At 34.2% G+C, this 18,219-nt stretch overlaps 1 protein-coding gene across 3 annotated transcripts in view; it reads right to left on the reverse strand.

Moving 5' to 3' along the window:
* Window positions 1-239: 239 nt before the first annotated feature.
* LOC139361337 (zinc finger protein 93-like) overlaps window positions 240-18,219 on the reverse strand; it is a 32,964-nt gene continuing 14,984 nt past the window's right edge. For all 3 annotated transcript variants that reach the window (XM_071089969.1, XM_071089968.1, XM_071089967.1), the window contains 2 exons: window positions 16,386-16,481; window positions 240-2,075 (listed from right to left, as the gene is read on the reverse strand). In XM_071089969.1, the coding sequence (XP_070946070.1) occupies window positions 541-2,073 (1,533 nt within the window). In that variant the 5' untranslated portion in view covers window positions 2,074-2,075; window positions 16,386-16,481 and the 3' untranslated portion in view covers window positions 240-540. The remainder of the gene's footprint in view (window positions 2,076-16,385; window positions 16,482-18,219) is intronic.

Consider the following 18,219-nt stretch of genomic DNA (forward strand, 5'->3'; position numbering starts at 1 on the left):
TACAAGTTTTCTGATGTTTAATAAAGTTTTCGAAGCGTCTTCAGGGTTTTCCTCTGGCATAAAATATGTGTACAAAAATATCTGTGATCAAAGTGAGGTGATTACACCGTCTTTACAGTTTTAATATTTATCTTCAGAATCAACACTCTTGTTCACTTTAAAGGCTTATGTTTTCTAAAAAGTCTTAATTACATGTATAATGCTTTAATTAAGTATGAAGTATTTAAAGTTGAGTAGAATTTATACAGAAATGTTTTGCCATATTCTTTGTGTTTTTACAGTATTTCTGAACTATAATTGCTTTCAGATAGTATAAGCTGTGAGCACTGACTAAATATAATACCCCTTTCTTTGTATTGGTAGGGGCACTCTCCAGTATCAATGCTCCTATGTACAATGTACAGTAATATGTGACAAACATTTAAAGGCTTTGTAACATTCTTCACATTTTTAGGGTTTCTCTCCATTATGATTTATATTTAGAAGCGTTTGAGTTCTGGATAAAACTCTGTCACATTTTTCAGGTTTCTAGACTTTCTCTCAAGTATGAAGTATCTTATGATTAGAAAGGCTTGAACAAGATGTAAAGGCTTTGCCACATTCTTCACATTTGTAAGATATCCTTCCAGTATGAATTCTCTTATGCTTTAGAAGGCTGGAGGCCCAGTTAAAGATTTTGTCACATTCTTTACATTTGTAGGGTCTCTCTCCAGTATGAATTCTCTTATGATCAGTAACAGATGAGTGACACTTAAAGGCTTTCCCACATTCTTCACATTTGTAGGGTTTCTCTACAGTATGAACTTTCTTATGTCCATTAAGGACTGAGGCCTGTTTAAAGGCTTTGCCACACCCTTTACAAATGTAAAGTTTCTCTCCAGTATGAATTCTCTTATGTCTAGTAAGGATTGAGAACCGTTTAAAGGCTTTGCCACAATCCTCACATTTGTAGGGTTTCTCTCCAGTATGAATTATCTTATGTTTTGTCAGGTCTGAGGTGGACTTAAATGCTTTGCTACATTCATCACATTTGTAGGGTTTCCCTCCACAATGAATTCTCTTATGTTTACTAAGGGTTGAGCGATACTTAAAGGCTTTCCCACATTCTCCACATTTGTAGGCTTTCTCTCCAGTATGAGTTTTCTTATGTGCATTAAGGTTTGAGGAGTATTTAAAGGCTTTGCCACATTCATCACAATTATAGGGTTTCTCTCCAGTATGAGTCCTCATATGTCTAGTAAGGCATGAGACCCACATAAAGGCTTTGCCACATTCTTCACATTTGTAGGGTTTCTCTCCAGTATGAATTTTCTTATGTCCACTAAGGTATGAGACCTCTTTAAAGGCTTTGCCACATTCTTTACAAATGTAAGGTTTCTCTCCAGTATGAATTCTCTTATGGCGACTAAAAGTTGAGAACCATTTAAAGGCTTTGCCACAATCCTCACATTTGTAGGGCTTCTCTCCAGTATGAATTCTCTTATGTTTTGTCAGGACTGAGATGCACTTAAAGGCTTTGTCACACTCGTCACATTTGTAGGGTGACTCTCCAGTATGAATTCTCTTGTGTATAATAAGGTTTGCAGACTGTAAAAAGCCTTTGCCACATTCATCACATTTGTGGGGTTTCTCTCCAGTATGAATTCTCTCATGTTTAACAAGGTTTGAGGGCCAGTTAAAGGCTTTGCCATATTCTTCACATTTGTAGGGACTCTCTCTAGTGTGGATTCTCTGATGTTGAGTTAGGAGTGAGAACATGTGAAAAAATTTGCCACATGCTTTACATCTGAAAGGTTTCTCTCCAGTATGTCTTATCTTATGTCTATTTAAATCTGACAATTTACTAAAGACTTTCACACATTTATTACATTGAAATATTTTACTATGTGTAGTTGACAAAGATTGGTTAAGTCTGTTATAACATCCTTTCTGCACCTTACTTACACTTCTACAGCCTTTCCTACATTGTAAATTCCCATGTCCACATATTCTGTATCTTCTCAGTAGTGCTTCTCGCAATGAATATTTTGGGCCTTTCTCTGGCCAAAGCTCTTCGGTGTATTGAGAATACATAGCTGCAAAACATAAAAATAATAAATTACCCCAAAACTAGACTTTGATAAATATACTATATAACTCTAACATATAAAATTGTATCAAGTACGTTAGCAAGATGGCAAAACAAAATACCATAGGCCCTAATAGCTTCATAGACATATATATGTAACAACAACATACTGACTAAAATGCCTATTTGGGAACTCTATAAATGAGTTAAGTGTTTCCAGGCCCCCAGCTGAGGACAATGCAAAAAGCCACATAAAAGGGGAAGGAGTTTGTTACATTTACCCAAGGCACCCTTTCCTCCTTTGCAATACAGCATGGTGCCTTTAGGAGTAAACTGCCAACTCCTGGCCACTTCCTCAAAAGAGAAAGATGATTTTCACAAACGTATGCTTACTTCTGGCTTAGATGTTTCAAAAGATGGGTTTTGGTCTCCTGTGAAACAGGCTACTGAAAAGAATGGTGGGATAAACCTGAAAGACAGCTTGGGTATGCTGTGATCAGTGGTAAATGATTGTTACAGCAACAGAGAGACTGCACTACTACAGACGGTTCAAATGTGTAGGAAATGATTACAGCCTTTTAAGAAGAAACACGGAATTTAACTGAAAAATAATCACACCATTCCAGACATATCCTAACCACAGATTTGAGAGGCTCTCAGAATGTCTAGCACAGACAATAGGTTTCAGACTGTCAGGATGAAACCACATTATAAAGATTGTGACATGTAGCTTTTTTTTTATTGTTAAAAAAAAAAATCAACCAAGGAATACAATGTGTACAAAATATCAGGATAACGTGGTCCAATAAAAAAATTAAAAATTACAGAAAGCAACCATAAAACATGGAGATGTATAAAATAATTTTAAAAATTCAAAATAAACTGAATAATGCTCAAAAATCAGGGAAATGAGATTATCAACAAAAGTTAAAATAGCAAAGAAACAAATTGTGGAGGTGAAAATTACAAGAAGAAATAATGACTGGGAAATTCTCAAATTTAAGAAAAAGGGATGTAAAAAAATCAAGCTCAACAAACTCCAACTAGAGTACACACAAAGAAATTCATAACAAGACACATATACAAGAGAAGATTTTAAAAGTCAGACAAGCTGAGACTATTGAGAGCAAGTGAAAAGTGATGTGTCATTTGTAAGTGTGCTCCTATGACCATTGAATTTATCCATGAAAACCTTGCAGACCAGAAGGGAATTGTGACATATGGTCAAACTGCTGACAAAAAAGCTTTCAAGCAATGCTAACATAACTTTCAAAACTTTTCTACCAAATGAAAAATATAATAACCTTCCTATAAAACCAAATGCTGCAAAGTATATCAGCGCTATACTTGCCTCATAAGAACTAATGAAAGGAATCACTTTCATTTAAAAAAATGATGCTAGAAAACAACACATAATTACATAAAAACATATAATTATCTAGAAAATACGTGCACGTACACAAAAATAAAATTCTGTAGCATTAGCATAATGATGTTGTAAACCGTTTTAATCTCTAAAATTTTAAAGATAAAAGCATAAAAATAATCATAAATATCTGTCAGTGTGTATTTAACATAAGATAAAATTGATATCTGTAACATAAAGTTGAGGACAAATATAATAAGGAAAAAATTTTGCACACAACTCAAGTTATGTTTTTACCAGATTAAAATATTGTTGTATCTTTGAGTTTTATATAATCACCAAGGGGTCCACAGAGAAAATGCCTATATAAATACACAAAAGAAAATAATAAAGCAGTGAAAGCATATCAACATGAATATCAAAAAGACAAAAAGGAAAACAGAAAGAGAGAAGAAAAAGCTAAAGAAACCAAAACAATAAAATGGCAATAGTAAGTACTTCCTTTTCATAAATCTGTTGAAATAGTAATTAAATAAAGTTCCAAATCAAAAGGCATACACCAAATGAAAAGGTTTATGAAAATTATTTAGAGGCCTGGCATGATGGCTCACATCTATAAACCCAGCACTTTGGGAAGCTGAGGCAGGCGGATCACGAGGTCAAGAGATTGATCCCATCCTGGCCAACATGGTGAAACCCCATCTCTATGAAAAATACAAAAATTAGCTGCGTGTGGTGGTGCGTGTCCTAGTCCCAGCTATTAGGGAGGCTGAGGCAGAAAAATTGCTTGAATCCGGAAGGCAGAACTTGCAGTGAGCCAACATCGTGCCACTGTACTCCAGCTTGGTGACAGAGTGAGACTCCATCTCAAAATAATAATAATAATAATAATAATAATAATTCAGAAGCCAAAACCAATTTTGTTTGTCTACAAGAGTCACTTTATATCTAATGGTGAAAAGTGACTAAAACTGGCAGGATGGAAGTAGTTATCCTCTGTAAATATTGACCAAATGAGATCAGGAGAGGTCAAGATTATATTACATGAAATATACCTTAAGTCAAAAATTATCATATTTTATAAAATATACTTTAGGTTAAAAGTCACAAGAGACAAAAAAGGACATTAAACAATAAGAAAGGGGTTCATTCACTGGGAACCTATGACAAATGTATGTATACATGTATTCGTGTACAGGGGGTTGGGTGTGTGTCTGTCTCACATGGTTACATATAAAGCAAATATTAACAGAATTGAAGCAATAGATAGGTAAAAGAATATTTCAATATCTCACTTTCAGTAATGAATAATAAAATATGAATAAAAATTGATAGGAGGGCAGAGGACTCCAGAGCAGATGAAGAAAAGTATGCCTTACGGAGTAGAGAAATCATACCTCAATGACATCAGGTTACATGCCCTTCTCAACAGCTCATAAAAATTATCTTGAACAGAGCACTTGTTAGGCCACAAAAGAAGTCAAAAGTTTTTTTTTTAATTGAAATTTTACAGATGTATAACCAAAATGGACTGAAAGTGTAAGTCAATAACTGGAAGAAAAGTGAAAAATTCACAAATACACGGAAACACTCGCTTAAGCATTCTCTTCTTCAAAAGTTGGTATAATTAATATTGTGAAAATGCCCACACTGCCCAATGTGATCTACAGGTTCAATGCAATTCCTTCTAAAATTCTAATTTCATTTTTGCAGAAATAGAGACAGCAACCAAAAAGTCATATAGAATTTCAAGGCACAGTGAAGTGACCAACCATCTTTAAAAGCAGGAACTGTGTTGGCGGTATCACAGTTCTTGATTTCAAAAGACATTATAAAGCTATAGTAATTAAAACAGTTTAGTATGGGCATAAAGGTGAATGAATAACTAGACCAATAAAATATAATACAGCACAAATATAAACTGTCACATATACAGTCACATGAAGTGTTATTAATGAATGCCAATAGATGAGAGCAACCCAAAGTTCCCTCAGCAAATGAATAGATAAATATAATATAGAATATAAAAATAATGGGATATTACTCAGTTTTCAAAAAGTAGAAAATATTCTAACAGCTATAACAAAGATACATCTTGACAGCATTATGCAAAAGGAAATAAGACCACCACAAATAGACAGAGACTGTATTAATTCATTTATATGAGGTATCTAAAGGACTTAAACACAGAGAAAGCAGTAGTATTTGTAGAGGACCAGGCAGTGGGGGAAATTGGTAGCACTTTAACGTGTATTGCGATTTAGTTTTGCAAGACGAAAACATTCTAGAGATATGTTGCATAACAATATGAATATACTTGGCATGATTAACTGAATGCTTAAAAATATTTCAGATTGTAAATTTCAAGTTATGTGTTTTTGATAATTAAAAATAAATAATAATACCTAAAGGAGATACAGAGCTATGATGCTTTTTAAAAATTATCTTCAAATCACAGGTGTTTCTCCCACACAAAAATAATGTAAGTTGACCAATAGATATTGAAATTAAGATAATTTCTATGATTACTCATCTGAGCAGCATAAAACAACCACTGAAAACCAAACAACAGAATATAAAAGTCATAGACACTACAGGGGGAATATTTACACAAGCAAATAAACACAGAGATAATTATATTGGGAACAGACATATGGCTGACTCATATTTGACTTTTGCCCCACACTGTCTTAAAAGTGTAGAGCTGAATATTGCCTTACAAAATGACAATATAAAATGGCCGGACACAATGGCTCATGCCTATAATCCCAGCACTTTGGGAGGCCTAGATGGGAGGATCCCCTGAGGTCAGAAGTTCAAGACCAGCCTGGCCAAAGTGGTGAAACGCCATCTCTACTAAAAATATAAAAATTGGCCAGGTGTCGTGACTCATGCCTGTAATCCTAGCACTTTGGGAGGCCAAGGCAGGCTGATCATCTGAAGTCATGTGTTCGAGACCAACCTGACCAACCCTGTCTCTACAAAAAATACAAAATTAGCCAGGTGTGGTGGCAGGTGCCTGTAATCCCAGCTACACAGGAGGCTGAGGCAGGAGAATCACTTAAATCCGGGAGGCGGAGGTTGTGGTGAGCTGAGATCACACCATTGCATGCTAGACGGGGCAACAAGAGTGAAACTCCTTCTCAAAAAGAAAAAAAAAAAAAATTAGCCGGGCACAGTGGTGCACACCTGAAATACCAGCTCCTTGGGAAAATGAGGCAGGAGAATCACTTGAACCCAGGAGGCAGATTTTGCAGTGAGCTGAGATCACATCAAAGCACTGCAGCCTGGGTGACAGAGTGAGACTCCATCTCAAAAAAAATTATAAAATAAAAACTAAAAGAATTACCTGATGTCAAGAAGCATACTGTAAAACACAAAACACAGAAATACAAAATTTCAAAACAAAATTAAAACATGAAATTTGAAACTTATCAGATACCAGCAAGTAGAAAAATACATTCATGAAAAAACTCCTAGAAGGGTAACATAGGAAAAAAAAAAATACAAAGGTTATTTGAAGAAGAAAGGGGCCAAGAGTTTCTCGTATTTGAATGTGATGAAAATAAAAACACTATCAACCAAGAATACTTGATCTAGAAAGTTACTTCAAAAATAAGGGAAAAATAAAGACTTTCCAAAATAAACAAAATGTAAGGGTGTTCATCACTGCTAGTACACTCCCACAAGAAATGCAAAACTGCGCCACAACTAGCAGCTCATGCCTATAATCCCAGAAATTTGGAAGGACAATATAGGAGGATTGCTTGAGGCCAGGAGTTCATGACCAGTCTGGGCAACATAATGAGACCTTGCCTTTAAAAAATGCGAGAAAGAATCCACTATGTTGAAAATCAAAGTAATGCCACACAATATCATAAATCCATATTCAAAATATAAAGCTCTTCATTAAATGTAAATATATAAACAGATATAGAATTGTTTACTATCGTAATGATGGTGCATAAAACTAAAATTCTGCTATAGAGTTTGAAAAAATATATAAATTTGTATAAATCTGTTACTAGATATACAATAAAAAATAACTTGTGAATTTAATAACAAACTAAAGGATGTAAAGAGCTACAGTTTTCATATTTGATTGAAGTTGTTATGAGATCAAAATACATTGTTATAACATTAAGATGTTTTATGTAATCTCCATTATTCAAGGTGCTTGCAAAGAAAATATTCATAGAAAGTATGCAAAATAAAATGAGAAAATAATCAAAACATGTCACTAAAAAACAACAGAACAAAAATGAAGGCAGTCAAACAGGAGATGAGGGAAAACCTATCTACAAGAAAAAGAGAAAACAGTAAGAACCAAAATAGTAGTAGTACATTCATTTCTTTAAGAAATTGTTTCAATGAAAACAGTGTAAACTACTTAAAGAAATACAATGGCTAAACAAACAATATTATAAAATACACAATCTACAAGAGACTCACTTTAAACAGTCAAACAGGCTGGAAGCAGAATTTTAAAAATCCATGCAAATAGTAACCATGAATGGGTCATGTGGTCATAATTATATTAGAGAAAACACACTTTAAGTCAAAAACCAGAACGAGAGGCAAAGACTGATATTATATAATGGTAAAATAAGTCTACTTACTAGGAATTTGTAACTGTTATAACTATCTATATGTATATGTAACTATAAAATCAGGCTCCCAAATATATGAAGCAAATATTGACAGATATGAAGAAAGAAATGTACAACAACATAGTAACTGCAGACACCAAGATCCCATTTTCAGTAATGAATAGAAAAACCAGAATAGAAAGTATAAAACTAAACACACTGTACAACATACTCTTGCTCAAGGGTCAAATAATTTAATTTTGTTAACATGTCAGTATAACCCACAGTGGTGAACAAATTCAAAATAATCTCTATCAAAATCCCAATGTTACATTGTTTTGTAGAAATTTATTTTAAAATTTATTTTAAAATTTGATCAGAAAATATAACTAAAGGAGAGAAATGCTGATCAGGTAGAAGATAAACAAAAGCATTCTCTTTTCAGTACATTTCTTCCATATTCCATTTCTTTGTCTGATAGGAAAGCCTATTTCTTTACCTCTCAAAATACCCTGTCTTTGTGTGTGAAAAGCCTATGTTTCAAGTAATGTCACCAAGGAGATAGTTTTATCAGGGAATAAAATAAACACCTTTTAGTGGTACTTCCCAAAACTTGACTTCTAATCTTGTATTGTCCACTCTGTATTCTTTATGACATAAATGTGTCTTCATTTTCTCTACTTTTCTGACTCTTCCTATAAGTGATTCTGAACATCAAAGGTATTTTTCTAAGTTCCTTCTTAAATTCTCTGAAAGTTTAAAATCCATTCATTATTTTCTTACGTTTGAGTATTTCAATGATTGTTTTGCTAACATAAATTACTATGTTTCTTAAGTTTTATTTGCCCTTGTTAAACATAATTTAAATCTATAAAAACAAAAAGGAAAAGTAATAGTCCTCACCAGTTCGTACTGCCTCACTCTTGGCCTAGTTTTGTCATTTATATTAGCCACGTCTGAAAAGATTTGTGTTTGCAACACTTTATAGATTTAAGTCCCAGGTCTGCCACTTGTTTTCTGTGATGATAGTGCCCATCACATATGGTTGCCTTATACATTAAAGTGATAAAACATGGCAAGAACAGAGTAGGCATTTACTACAATAGACTACTCTACTGTGTGAGGTTACTCCAATCATAGACAATAGTTTTAATTGAAGAGTCTCAACTTGTAAGGTAAATAAATAAATGAGAAATAAAAAAAAAGAAGATAAACAAAAGAAAACCTGGATAACATTACAGATTCTATTAGTCCATTTTACATTACTATGAATGAATACTTGAGATGGAGTAATTTATAAAGAGGTTTATTTGACTCATGGTTCTGCAGTCTATAAAAGAAGCATGGTGACAGCATCTGCTTTTGGTGAGGGTCTCAGTAACCTTAGAATCATGACAGAAGGCAAAGGAGGACCAAACATTTCACATGGTGAAAGAGGGAGCATGTGCAAGGCAGATGTGCCGAACGCCCTTAAACAACTAGCTCTCGTGGGAACTAAAAGAGTGAGAACTCACTCATCACCAAGGGGATGGTGCCAGTTCATTCATGAGGGATTCTCTCCCATGACCCGAACACCTCACACCAGACCCCACCTCTAACACTGGGGATCACATTTCAACCAAGATATGGAGAGGACAAACATCCAAACCTTACCATAGACCAATTAGACGTAACAGACATGTACGGAACTCTCCAGTCAAAAACAACAGAATACACCATATTCTTCATTCTGGTAAGACACATAACAAGTCTTATTAAACTTAGGAAGACCAAAATCATACAATGTATGTCTTCTGACCAAAATGGAATGAAACTACAAGAATGAAGCTACAAGAAGAAAAGCAATGTGCTACTGAAACAAAGACAGATAAATGATGCTGAAAACTGAATATCTACACTGAAAAACTTAAGTTGGATTCTTTCCTTGTACCATATACAAAAGAAGTTTTTAACAAAATAGCTAAACTTCAAAATATATAAATAATATAACTCTTAGAAGAAAAAACAGGGGTAAGATATGACATTGGTCTTGGTACTGATTTCTTGGATATGACATCAAATTCATGAGCAACACAGAACAGAAAAATTGAATTACATTATACTTCAAAATTTCTGCACATCGAAGGAAACATTTGGTGGAGTAACAATGTCACTTAAGAAATGGGTGAAAATATTTGCAAACCACATGTGATGGGAGTTAATATGTAGCATAAATAATTCTTAAAAATCAACAAAAGTTGAATAACTTGATTTAAAAATAGACAAAAGACTGAACTGACATTTCTCCAAAAATACATAAAAATGGCAAAAAGCATTTGAAAGGACGCTTAAAATTACTAATTTGTAGATAAATGCAACAAAATCACCTCACAACCATTAGACTGGCCATTACAACTTTAAAAAGAAATATCAAGTTTGTTGAGGATGTGAAGAAATTAAAACCCATGTGAAAAAAATGTAGCTAAAAAATATTATGAATACTCCTCAAAATATTAAAAAGGAAAGCATCCTATAATCCAGCAATCCCACTTCTGAATCTACATCCAAAATATTCAACACCTGACCTGGAAAACATTTGAATATCCATGTTTGTTGTATCATTATTCACAAAAACCAAAAGGCAGAAACAATCTTTATGTCCCTGGACAAACACATTTTTAAAAGTGCTGTATACACACAAGGGAATATTATTAAAGGATATCTTGTCACATTTCAAAATAAACTTTGAAAATATTCTGTCAACTGAAATAAGCCAGTAACAGAGTCATTATACTATCTGATTTCACTTATATGAGATATCTTTAGTAGTCAAACTCAGAAACAGAAAGTGGAAGGGTGTTTGTCCAGGGCTGGAGAGAGGGTAAAATGGGCAGCTGTTACTTAACGTGTATTGAGTTTTAGTTTTGCAAGATGTAAAAGTTCTAGAGGCCTTTTGCATAACAATATAGTTATCATGACTGAAATTTACACTTTTTAAAGACTGGGTCTCAATCTGTTGCCTGGGTTAGAGTGCAGTGATGTGACCACAGCTTACTGCCATCTCCAACTCTCAGGCTCAAGTGATCCTCCCACCTCAGCCTCCCAGGTATCTGAAATTAGAAGCACATGCCACCATACCCAGCTAAGTTTTCTAATTTGTTGTAGATATCGGGTCTCCATATGTTGCTCAGGCTGGTCTCACACTCGTGGGTTCAAGCAATGCTCCTTCCTCAGCCTCCCAAAGTGCTAGGATTACAGGCATGAGCCACCATACCTGGCCATAAAGTGTACACTTAAAAACAATTAAAATGGTAAATTTTATGTTTTGTATTTTCATGACAATTAAACTTTTTTCAAAGGATAACTAAAAAGTCATACAGAAATAAAACTTTCCAAAAATTACCTTCAAATCACAAAAGTGTTTCTCTTGTACAAAAAAAAATATTCATTAAACACATGGTGAAAATAAGTGAAAAATAATTTAAATGACTACCAGTCACCTGGACAGGATAAGTCAACCAAGAAAACAAATATAGTAGATAAGCCATAACAAAACTAGAGTCATATTTATAGGTAAAATCACATACATATAACTTAACTATGATAGACATATGGCTGATTCATCTTTTAATTAAACCCCATACTGACATAAAATGTACATTCGAAGTTGCACATTGTCTAAAATTGTAACACATAAATGAAACAAAAAAACAGTAAACTGATGTCAAAATTCTATACAAAAAATGAAATTTCAAAATTTAGTAAGATAAATATTTACCCATAAAATGTGAAATGCAACATTGATGTACCATTTAAAAAGTATTTGTCCAAATAACTAAAATTATCAACCATGTGCACTCATGGAAAGCAGGTATTTTAAATCATTGATATGGAGTGTATGGCAGTAAAATTTCATAGAAACTGCACTATACCATAAATAAAAGGTTCTAATAAAAATATTTTAATGAGTAAGCATTTAAAAGACATGAAAGGTAATTTTTAGTATGTTTTAATATATTGATGCTATTCTTACACAAAATAATACTGTTGTAATTTAACCTTTAGAAGCATATAATAGTGTTACATTTCTAAATAGAAAAAACTATATATGTTTTGTAAAATAAAGTGAGAGTCACTGATATATAAAATAAGTATTTGGAAATAAATCATATTATCATTTAGATGTAGACTGAAGAAAGTGGGTGGAAATCCTATGATTCCTTTTTGCCTGCAGTAAAAATTTTACAAGTGACTGGTAAATATGAGGTGCCTACTGATTATCTGATATGCTTCAGACATCACATGTAAATTCTGGCATATTGTTCTGAATGTCTGAATATAAAATTACAACTCTGAAATAGAAAATAGAAACAAAGCATACAAGAAACTTACATCAGTACACTGTTAGAATAGATGGTGCCTGGCTTCTGTATGATCCCATAGCCACAAAAAAAGTGTAGGTTATCCCTGATAAAAGTGTCTTTATGAGAGAGTGAGCATGGCTCACACCTGTAATCACAACTAAATGATACAGGAAGGTTGCTTCAGGCCAGAAGTTCCACATCAGCCTGGAAATATAGCAAGGTCCCATGTCAAAAAGCGTACCTTTAAGAAACATTTGGGATCCAGGGTGGAAGTTGTGAAACCCTGCTAAAGCTCGAGATTGAGAAGCATCCATTGTAGAAGGCAGGCCTTCATTCAGGTGGCAAACTAGACGACTCCTGGTTTTGGCTACACAGCAAGAAATGGTCTACCCAACTCGATCCCACTGAGAATACTGAACAGACTCTATAACCATTTGAAACTCAGGCACAGTCTGGGAATCGTCCTGTCTGTCCAGAGACCTTGGAAGAGACACCCAAGGCCTGCAGACCTTGGCCTTTACTGTGGTCCCTGAAACAGTTCAGTGACTCAGTTCTAGCTTCCTTTGTCACAGCTCATGGCCAGTCCTGTCCATTTAGCAAGCCACACAGTGACCTGGAAAAACCCGCCCAGGTGCTCACTGGGAGCCACACACTCATCCACACCCTGATAATAAGACCCACCATATATAGACTTAACTACAGACATCTGTCCTTGTTTCTGCCCTATGGACCCAAGTTCTGAAGGAAATCCAGTCTGCCCAGGAATAAGACAGGGATCACAATCACCCAAGACCCTGGTAACAAGACAACCGAAGGCAGACCCAGCAGCCTTGTGACCCAGCTACAACTCCTATTCACTACAAACCCTGAGGGCATCCCATCCCCTGGGGGAACCAACAAGAGAAGATCTTTACCTCTTGGAACCAGATTATAAAAACTTGAAAAGGTGTTTACTTCTTCAGATTCACAGGCACCAATGCAAGGCCACATTGTACCCACCATCAATGCTTTTATTTTAACATAGCACTGAAAGTATGTGACAAAATTTGTCAAGTAAAATTATTTGAAAAGTTATTCAAGTTGAAGACAAGAAAAAATGTTGCTGTTTGTAGATGACATGATGCTATATACAGAAAACTATAAACAGTAAGCCAAAATCTGTCTAAGCTAATAAATGCACTCCATATATTAGTAAAATATAAAATTAACATACAAATATCAGTTATGGTTTCATGCACGAACATCAAACTACCTGATTTAAAAAAGCAGAAAACAATCTCATTTAAAATAACATTAAAGTGATAAATTTCTAAGGAACAAATCTAACCAAGGAGGTAAAAGATCTTTATACTGAAAGATCTAGGTATTGATGAAAGAAACTGAAGAAGATACAAGAAACGTAAATTTATCCCACATTTATAGATTGGAAGAATAAATATTGTTAAAGTACCATATTATCCAAAGTCATCTATAGATTCAGTGAAGTCCCTATCACAATTCCAGTGGCTTTTTGCACAGTAATACAAAATACAATCCTAAAATGTATATGAAAGTACAATAGATCTGAATAGCCAGAGTAATCTTGAGGAAAAAATACAAAGCAAAGAGACATCATACTTTATGATTTCAAACTATATTTAAAGACTACACTAAGAAAAATGGGATGATAAGCATGGAAAAAAATGGACACAAAAACCAACAGAACAGAATAGAGAGCCCGGAAATAAACCCATGCATATAAGGTCAACCCTAAACAAGTGCACCAAAAACACACAGTGAAAAATGTATAGTGTCTTCAGTACTCAGATCTGGGGAAACTGGATACCCACAAGCAAAACATTAAAATTAGATTCTTTTTCTTACACCATATGAAAAATTACCTTGATTGAAGACTTAAATACAAGACATGAATCCTGAAAACTCCTAAAAAATAGGAAGAAATCTTGATAGTCCTAGCAATATATTCTTTTTGCCTCAACACCAAAAGTACAGCAGCAAAAAGAGATATAAACAAGCTGAATTGCATCAAACTATAAAGCTTTTGCACAGAAAATAGAATAAAATAAATTTATGAAATGGGAGAAAATACTTGCAAACTATACATGTAAGAGAATAATATATGAAAAATAAGGAACTAAGCAAATCCAAAGCCAAAACAATAATAAAAATAACCCAATTGAAAAATAGGCAAAAGGCTGAATTCATATTTTAAAATGAAGACACAAATGGCCAACAAATATATGAAAAGTTACAAAACATCACCAATCATCAGGCAACTGCAAATCAAAACCATGATGAGCTATCACCTCACATCTGTTAGGATGGAATAGAGTTGTATAGATATATCCATCTCTATATGAGCTATATACATATACACACATACACACACATCTTTACATATATATGTAAATAAATATAACGATTATTGATAAGAATGTGAAAAAAAAATTCTATACACTCCTGGAGAGTTTTAAATTGGTAGAGTCAATATAAAAACCAATATGAATGTTATCTGAAAAACAGAAGTGTCAGGCAATCTAGCAATCCCACTTTTGGGTATATAATCAAAAGAAACAAAGCAAATATTTCCAAGAAACATTTGCACTCCCAAGTTCACTGCATTATTCACAATTTCAAATATATAAAAAACCCTACATGTTTGTGAATGCCAAATGGATAAAGTAATTATGGACCAAATAGACAATAGAATATTATTCAGCCATAAAACATAATGGAATCTTGCCATTTCAACAACATGGATGAACCTGAAGGACATTGTACTACATGAAATAAGAAATGCACATTAAGAGAAATACTGCTTGTTTTCACTTATACAAGAAATATGAAAAGGCTGAACTTATAAACTCAGAGTCCAGTGTTAGTTGCCAGGGACTGGAGGTGAGGAAAATGAAGGATACAAACTTTCAGTTATAAGATGAATAAGTTTTAAGGATATAATACATAGCTTCAAGACTACTGTTAACAATGTTTTGTATGCTTAAAATTTGCTAAGGCAGTAAACAGGTGTTCTCACTACAAAAAAAGGTACTAAGAGTAGACATGTCTGTTAATGTGATCGTACTAATTATTTCACAGGGTATACACATAGCAAGTCATTACATTATACACAAAAAATATGTAGTTATACAAAAGTAATTTGTAAAAAATCCGCAATATATATGCACATACATATATACACAGGCACATGAATGACACAGTCCAGGTAAGCTTCATATTAAACAAGATAAAATTATAAAATAATAGTTATTAAAAATAAGGTCACAAATGGGACTTTAATATGTGCTCAGCAACGTTGTAAGCTCCCTAATGGCATAGTATATTTGAGCAATGTACAGAGTAGATAAATTAAACTATCTTACAGTTAAGGAATTAGGGCATGTAGACCTTAAATGACCAACTCAGTTCATACTAAAAAAAGTGAAGTAAAATCATATTAGATTTTTTTTTTAGTTTGGGCATATGCTTAGTATTCTGATGAAATTACCGAGTATGAATTTCTATAGAAACACATTTGAAACCTCATAGGTGAAGAAAATTTTAAAGCAGAAAACTCATAACACCTGTCCCTGGTGTTCCTGGAATTTCTGAAACAAATCCCAATATCACCACTACTCTCACAAATTTCAGCCATGATTCAAAAGGGGAACTTAAAAATGGCTTGCCATGGTTTCTAAAAATATATATTTGTGTGTCCCTAAAGGCAACAGAAAAGCAGTCAGATCATGCAGTCCCTCATATGCCATGAAAAGGACTTTGCCTCTCAATGTAAACGTGAAGGAGGATCACTAAAGGGAAAGTAGAATCCATACAGCATTTAAGGGCATGAGACAGAAGATGCCCCTTTATGAGAGAAAGAGAAAGAAACCCAGGCTTCTCACAAACTATTTCCATTGAAAGGCAGGCCTCCCAAATCACATTTTAAGGTCTGGCTTCCTCATTGACCTTGGACCTCTCATCTGTCATCTGCTGTGCCATCTGCTTCATTCACTCTCACTTACCTGGGTGTTTTGCTACTGTCTCATGTCTCTTCACATTCCAAGGCTCTTTCCTTTCTTCCAGACAGGTGATCAGCTCTGGCTTAGAGACAGCAATACCTGTTTTATTTTAAAAAGTAATTGTTGCTGTGATTTTCCAATTATCAACCTAGTACTATCTTTAGTAGGGAAAAGAAGACATAATAGAAGTCTAGAAAATCCCCAAATACTGTTTCATGACAGAACCTCCAGAATATTTAGGACACATTTTAAATTTCTGGGTCTTTAGCTCCACTACCCATTATTACTGAATCAAAAATTAGTGGGGGCAATAGGATTTTCAGGTGTGGGCAACAATATTTTAAGCCACCAAACTTCTGGAATTACCACTTATCTATAATTAAAAACACAGATCAGCTCAGGAAAGGGGAAAGTTCAGGTAAAAATAGAACATCTTCAAGAATTTCTTTTCTACAACAACGAATCTCCAAGATGGTCCTGAAAGAAGGAATCTAAAATATATTCATGGAAAGCAGAAACTACAAAAAACATTCTACAAAGGACGGAAATGAAACCCTTGTGGTATATTAGGAAAAATTTATTGAAATTATCCTCAGCCAGGGAGACCAGGTTTCTGTAGTTCTCTAACATCACATTCCTATACAAATCCTGCTGAGCAGTGTCCAGACATTGCCACTCCTCCACAGAGAATTCTATGGCCACATCCCTGAATGTCAACAGTCTCTGAAAAAAACAAACACAAAAAAATGTACACAAACACATGTTGATCAAGTGGCCATAGGCATAATTCTTAATTTGACTCAAGATGAAAAGAGTGAAGAGGACTGATTGCGACTTGTATGATTGCCTAGAGTCACCTAATAAAATACTTTTCAACACAGAAATATTATCTCCTGGAGGAAAGAGGATGGAATAAGATCTCTAACACCAGTGTATCAGCGTATGCTTTTCCGTATAATAAAATATAACATTAAGAGCATGAACACAGACATACATTTTTGAGGACTATATTTACATCGTACAGAGTAAGTTGTATGTATTTTTCAGATGAAAAAGTCATGGCTAAATAGAGGGTACTGCTCAAATTTTAATATGCACAACAATAAACTGAAGATCTGATTATGCAGATTTTGTTTCAGGAGATCTGGGATAAAGCCTGAGTTTCTGAATTTCTAACAAGCTCACCAGTGATGCTAACGTTTCTGGCCTACAAAGAATGTTGTGTTAAACACCCAGTCAGTGGCAGAGCCTGGGCTTATCCCAGTTTTTCTGACAGGTAAACAATGAGATCCTTCATTTTTCAAAGAAAGATACTTGTAAAGAGAATCAAAGAAGACAGGGGAGCTTCCAAATTAAATGTGATGGTTTATGCACATCAGCTGGTAAGTGCCCCCAAGGTACTAAATAATAAAGGGAAAGGCAATTAATTCTATAGCAGAAAAATCTGTCAGAGATCTCTTTCTCCAAGTGAATGAAATTAACACCAACTATAACAGGACAAGTTTTTATTGTGTGCTGAGGCAGAGGACACATCACCACTGCTGTGATACTGACCCCCCCCAAAAGGTAAGCTATAATCTCAATCTAATCATCAAAAGACGTCGAGTATATGAAAAGTCCAAGCAACAGATAGCTCCCGTGTTCTGTAATCTCTAATAGTGTATTTAAATAGTCTTTACTTAGCATCCTAGAGAGCAAGTATCTCCAACTTATTTTTCTTAGAACTTTCTGAATTAATCTGGGCAATAAATGCCATTCTGTTCAAATGTGTATTTTCTTAATCCTCTTCTGCACAGAGCTGATGAGAAACACAGATGGAACCTAAACAGTACATGTT

The sequence above is a fragment of the Macaca nemestrina genome, unplaced genomic scaffold, assembly GCF_043159975.1.
Source record: "Macaca nemestrina isolate mMacNem1 unplaced genomic scaffold, mMacNem.hap1 Scaffold_44, whole genome shotgun sequence".
Classification (NCBI taxonomy): domain Eukaryota; kingdom Metazoa; phylum Chordata; class Mammalia; order Primates; family Cercopithecidae; genus Macaca; species Macaca nemestrina.